General features: G+C 47.5%; 1 protein-coding gene across 2 annotated transcripts; it reads left to right on the top strand.

Moving 5' to 3' along the window:
- Positions 1 to 2,000: 2,000 nt before the first annotated feature.
- LOC109746408 (uncharacterized) lies at positions 2,001 to 5,381 on the top strand. Of its 2 annotated transcripts, none has more exons than XM_020305526.4 (5): positions 2,001 to 2,168; positions 2,504 to 3,092; positions 3,662 to 4,144; positions 4,314 to 4,826; positions 4,940 to 5,381. In XM_020305526.4, exons 2-5 carry the CDS (start codon positions 2,610 to 2,612, stop codon positions 5,021 to 5,023), a joined length of 1,563 nt encoding a protein of 520 aa, XP_020161115.1. In that variant the 5' UTR covers positions 2,001 to 2,168; positions 2,504 to 2,609; the 3' UTR covers positions 5,024 to 5,381. The 2 variants fall into 2 exon arrangements, with proteins under 2 accessions (XP_020161115.1, XP_020161113.1); XM_020305524.4 differs by having other exon boundaries at positions 2,003 to 2,168; positions 2,499 to 3,092.
- The last annotated feature ends 850 nt before the right edge of the window (positions 5,382 to 6,231 follow it).

Below are 6,231 nucleotides of genomic sequence, written 5' to 3'. Positions count from 1 at the left end.
ATAGTTGTGTAGAACAAAGCTATCCTTATGAAATAAGTATATTACATCATATGTATATGTGCACAATGTTTGAGTCAGACTGGGTTTATGACAGTGGTGAACAGAAATAATCAGACCATGGAAGTATCATTCAAAGTTTTTTTATTGATGACCCTACCTAGCTGGACTCTTTGCGTAGTTAAATGGTTTTACAAGGTCCCTTATGTAAATTGTAGCAGCCGTTGCACGAGTTAAGCCATAGCACAGGATACATTCTCTCTATAGTAGGAGTGAAAGGCGCGCACGACCAGGCCGGCTGTTAGGGAATGGGAGGGATAGTTATTTAAGATGGTGTCTACGCTTGGAAATTAGCGATGTGGGACTAATTGAGCACGGAGGGAGGCAGTAGTCTTTGGGTTCATGCGTTGAATTGGAAGTCTGTGGGCTTGGGCCTCTACGTCTCATATCTTTTGTTAACTCTGTTGGATTTAGTTGATGTATTTTCCTTGTTTCATTTTAGATCTTGCGGTGATGTGTGTCTAATGAGAGAAGACGGCCCGTCGACTAAGAAGGCAGTGTAGTGTAGAGAATGGTTTAATTCAGTGTTTGACAATAAAGACAACCTTGTTTAGTGGCTTCAGATAACTGAAGATCAGATTGTTAGTCTGGTGTTTGGCCAAGCGCTTGTACCATTTGAAGGTAGCTTATCTGTGCACTATATATATATTTTTTATTTTGATGTCGTCACATTTTTCTATTTCCTCCGTCCAAAAATAAGTGTCTCAAGTTTGTAATAACTATAGTATAAAATTGTACTAAGCTTGAGACACTTATTTTGAAACGGAGAAAGTAAAACACAATGCGATTGCTTGAACCTATGACCAGTATTTTCGTTGGACTTTGTTGTCCTCCTTTGAGAATCAACTTAAAGAGGAGTTGTCTATGTAGCAGCACGAAATACTTGAGAGGGTCATGCAAAATGGGATCAACAACGTCCATGAAACGTCCCCACAATATAGTTTTGTAGTGCTACTACTTCTGTTTACTACAACTGTGAGCATCAAAGCTTCGCGATAATCTCTGACCAGGCAAGTGTCAGCGGTACCTATCTAGTTGAGTTTATGACAATATTGACAAGAGGTTTTGCCCCTCACCATATATTAAAGAGTTAACCTTTTTGGTTAGTTGCTCAGCAGTGCTTTTCAGGTTTGCCAAAAATATCTGTATTTTTAAGGTTTAGCAGTACTTTTAAGGTTTGCCCACTCTAGCCCACCAAAACATACATATATTCGTCTTCATCTGCTCGCCGGACTAAACCTTAGCCACTTCACACTCCTCTCCTCTCCAGTCTCTCCCCATCACCAGTCGAGCAGACTATGAGTCCCACCGGGAACAGGCAGCCCGCCGTGGGATGGAGAGGATAAGGGCCGTCGAGACCCGTATCACGGCGGAAATGGCGGCGGCGGAGGCGGCTGATGCGGCGGCGTGGGCAGCCGCAGAGGAGGAGGCCATCCGCACTTGCATTGTGAAGACACGACAGCGAAGGAACACAGTGCCCTCGTCCGAGAGCAGAAACGGGCGGTCCGTGCCATGGCTGGGCTGCTACCGAAGGAGGACAGCTCCGCGACGAGCAGATCTAGCTTGATCCCTACCGTGTCTTCGACCGGTACTTCCGCGAGAAGGACGACAAGGATGCTGGGAAGGGCAAGGGTAGCCGTGGATGATCTCCATCATAGCCAAACATGCCAAATTTTGATAGTTCAATGGCATGTTAGTTAGTAAGTGATGGAGTAGTCGGACGATGTGTATGCATCGACGTAGTGTGCGGATGTGGATTGCATTATTTGAGGTGTGACCGGTCAGTGTCCGCGGGCGTTTGAGGGGGCCGGATTTGCCCAACGTGGCTGTAGATGTTCTTATGTTGTTAAATTTTTTGAGGGGTACTTTTTTTTAAAGGGCATCAGGCATCAGGCAAGCCGCTGGGCTGTCGATATGGGCCTTTAGTAGTTTCCTGGGCTAAACCACAGTTGGGGGTCGTAAGAAGGCACGGCACCCTGGTAGAGGATCCGGTTCCCAGATCGAGCTGCCACCTCCTGGAACGCCGCCGCCGCCGCCGCCGGCGACGCTCGAAATCGACCGGCGACCACTACCCCACAACAGGAGGCAATACCCTCTTCTCCTGACGGCAGGTAACCCTCTCCAATCCCTGAAGCAGCAGCCTCTCCTCAACTTCTTGATCTGTTTTATTCAGATTTGATTTCTTCCATTAAGCTCCTGGATGCTGTCCTTGGCTGCTTGCTAGTGCTAGCTGCTGCTCTTTGAATGCCGGTAGATTGTACTAGTAGTGTACTAGTGTAGTACTGCTTTCTGCTTCAGTTTAGGTGCTCCTTTTTGCTAGCTGAATGTCATCCTGCTCTTGAATGCTTGTGTTGCTGCTGTTGCTTGCTACTCATGTCATGCTGCTGTTGATCATGAATGATGAATGCTTGCTGTTTCCTGTTTGTACTGCTTGCTGTTAGGTTAGGTAAATATCGGGGTTCCGGCCCCCGCTTGTCGTGAGCTTGGTAAGCACGAAAGGCCGCATCTGAAAACACAAGAGAAAGCTCGGAAGGACGCCGGGAACCCCAGCCATGGCCGACGCCGCCGACCAAAACCCTAAGGACGCCGGGAACCGCGTGCCCGAGCCATGGGCTGGCGCCGATGGAGAAATCGCCGATGAGGAGTACGAGTACGAGGAGGAGGAGGAGCTGGACGAGCGGGCGGCCGCGGCCCTCGAGCGGGAGAAGGTGCAGTCCGTGTTCCGGAGGCTCTCCTCGGACCTGGTGGGGATCCGCGTCCACGACGTCATCATCAGGGGCAACGCCAAGACGCGTGAGGAGCTCATCGAGGCGGAGGTTGCCGACCTCCTCCGCTCCGCCACCACCGTGCAGGACCTGCTGAGCGCCGCGGCCGATGCCAGCGCGCGGCTCCGCGGGCTCGACGTGTTCGAGGCCGTCAACATCACGCTCGATGCCGGCCCGCCCGAACTGCCCGGCACCACCAACGTCGTCATTGAGGTCATCGAGCCCGCCATCCCCATCAGCGGCAACGCTGGCGTCTTCTCCAAGCCGGAGGTGCGCTCTCCACTTGGTTTGATTTGTTGGTGATTGCACTGGATGATCAAGCTATGAATTCAGTTATCGGTGTTCAACATGCAACTTTCACAACTATAGATTACCTTGTTTGTTTGATACTTTGTCTTCAGCACATTCTACCGATGTTTTCAAGTTTCAACTAGCTCAGAAAATAATACTAATGTTTCAACGTTTCTAACAGTTACTTTTTAAGTACGGAACAAAAAGCTGCATTTGCTAAGGTTCAGTGTATGTTTCATTGTGCTCTAATCAAAATATAGTTTGGATGTATGTGTCTTGTTAAAAATAAGTGAATGCATTGTCATGTGTTTTGTTAAAATAATTGTTCTTTTGAGAAGTATACTTGGTATTTACCTTTACCCTATACTGAATACAAATACTTCATTATAAATATAACTTTATAGGTCATGATGTTACCGAACCTATGTTGTCAGCATCATAAGGGCAGGAAAACAAACACTGTTGTTTTTACTGCATGGCAATCTCCACTACTCTTTCAGAGGTTATCACATCTGATGCATGTGAGTGTGTATTCATTACGTTTGTAGGCAAAAGCATGGTCACTGGAAGGGGCTGTTAAGTGGAAGAATTTGGCTGGCTATGCAGACATCTGGGATGCTTCAGTTGCATATGGTTGGGACCAAACAACAGAGGTTGGTGTAGGAGTCTCGCTGCCAAGATTTAAATCAATACCAACACCCTTGATGGCTCGGGCTTCATTGTTGTCACAAGATTGGATGAAGTTCTCATCATACAAGGAGCGTCTACTTGGTCTTTCATTTGGTTTGCTTTCAACCAGGCACCACGATTTATCTTACAATCTTACATGGCGTACCTTGACTGATCCGTCACGCCTCGCGTCAACGTCCATCAGAAGGCAGTTAGGGCATAACCTTCTATCTGCATTGAAATACACATACAAGATTGATCAAAGGGATTCACATATCAGGCCAACAAAAGGATATGCATTTCTCTCATCCTCTCAAGTTGGTGGTCTTTGGGATAACAAAGGATTGAATTTTTTTCGCCAGGTCTGTTTTCAGCCTTTTCTGTCCCCCTTTTCACGATTTCTTTAGCACCAATCTATTTATTATTTCTCTTTTCCTTTTTATGGTTCCTCACAATAATGGAGAAGTATACTTGTCACATCCATTCTCATTATTATTATCTTACAATATGGTGCTTTTGACTTTGCTTCAGGAGTTTGATGCTCGTGCTGCCGTGCCTTTTGGATTCTGGAACGCTGCTCTCAATGTTGGTGTAGGAGCTGGTGTTGTTTTACCACTGGCAAGAGGATTTATGAATTCGTCTACACCTGTTACTGATAGATTTAACCTGGGAGGTCACTCTTCTCCAGTTTGCAGCCTGGGTGGAATATCATCCTTGCTCGGTTTCAGAACAAGAGGGGTTGGCCCGACAGAAGCACAGAGGCTTGTCCCCGGCACGTCGGAAGATGGTTCTGCTGCTGTTCCAGGGAGGGATTACTTGGGCGGCGATCTCGCTGTTTCTGCCTTTGCGGACCTTTCCTTTGATCTGCCTCTGAAGGTGTTTAGAGATGCTGGAATACATGGTCATGCGTTTCTCACTGCTGGGAATCTTGTGAAACTGTCGGAGGGCCAGTACAAAAACTTGTCGCTTGATGAATTCCGCCGTTCGTTTAGGAGTAGTGCTGGCGTCGGCATTATTTTGCCGACTAAACTATTCCGGGTCGAGGTATGTTTTGATAGCCCTCTTCGATTTCCTTTGCACCAGAAGATTACAGATCATCATGTGGTGTGCCTGCCTGCCTCCTGACTAACAAACTTGTTTTTCTGCATTTGTTTCAGGTGAACTACTGCTACATTCTGAAGCAATCTCAGCACGACAGTGGAAAGACGGGAATTCAGTTCAGCTTCTCCTCGCCCTCGTAGAGACCTGCCACCAAGTATCCTACACTCCACGTGGCATCCGTTCTGCCTCGCCGACTCCCCCTTCTGTTTTTTTCTTTCTCGACGAGTAGTTGCTGGACAGGCGTATTTGTGTTTTCAGCCTTGTTTTGGGCACCGAAGGAGCCTGGAATATCTTACGTGCTGTTCGGCGTTTTTGCACATCTTCCGGAAGAGTTCAGTTCGCTTCCCTTGTTAACACTAGTGATTGTCGTGGACATGCCTGTGTAACTTAAATACCGATGCCCCGTCAAAAAAAAGAAAAACCCTTAAATACCGATGCTGCGATGGTGGATATAAGAGTGATAATTTATGTGGACGAAAAATCCGCGCTACTGTGATATCACTTTGCGAGCCTACTTGGAAGTGTTGTGAGCTTTTGCTTCTTTTTTTTTTTTGTGTGTGTGTGTGTGTATGTGTGGGGCTTGGATCAAATACTGCCCGTTTGAAACGCAGAAAATACAGCCTACAATCGTCTCTTAGAGCTCTAGAGCTCTGACTATTGTCTAGAAATCCGCATAATTCGTCGCTCTAGAGCTCTGTCCTAGGCTCTTTGGTGGTGGTGGGGGTGGTTTTCCTTCGGGGCATCGGTCGTTTGCTCAATCTGGAGCGTCATGGTAAAAAGTAAAGGGTGACGGAGAAAAGGGGGTAATTTTTTTTTTGGAAAACATCGGCCTTTATTAATTAAGCAACCAAATTACACAAGGTCTCCTGGATGCAATCCGGAGCAGAAAGGAAAATACATGGACTCACAGAGTTCAAACTAGACTTAGCTAAGACATGAGCTACAACATTACAGTGCCGACGAATATGCTTGAAGGAAACCGAAGCCAGGGCAACACACTCCGCCTTGATCTCAGCAACTATGGTGCCCACCAAAGATCTGTCACAGGCCGAAGAATTCATGCGCTGAACCAACGAAAGGCAGTCAGAGTGAAACACCACACTGGGTAGATGCTTCTCCCGAGCCAGCATGGTAGCACGTCGAAGAGCAAGGGCTTCAGCGACCTCCAGGGAAGAGACACCAGGGATTGGCTCGGTAGCAACAGCCACAAATTGGCCAGAGTGATCCAGAATCACCACACCCGCCGCGGAAGAACCCCGAGCTAGATCCACAGCCGCATCAAAAGACACCTACACAGTGCCCTGCGGTGGCGGAGACCAATTAGAGCTAGATGCAGTGGACTCACGCC

The sequence above is a fragment of the Aegilops tauschii genome, chromosome 2, assembly GCF_002575655.3.
Source record: "Aegilops tauschii subsp. strangulata cultivar AL8/78 chromosome 2, Aet v6.0, whole genome shotgun sequence".
Classification (NCBI taxonomy): domain Eukaryota; kingdom Viridiplantae; phylum Streptophyta; class Magnoliopsida; order Poales; family Poaceae; genus Aegilops; species Aegilops tauschii.
The sequence above is the reverse complement of the archived record's forward strand: the minus strand, read 5'-3'. Positions and strand labels throughout refer to the sequence as shown.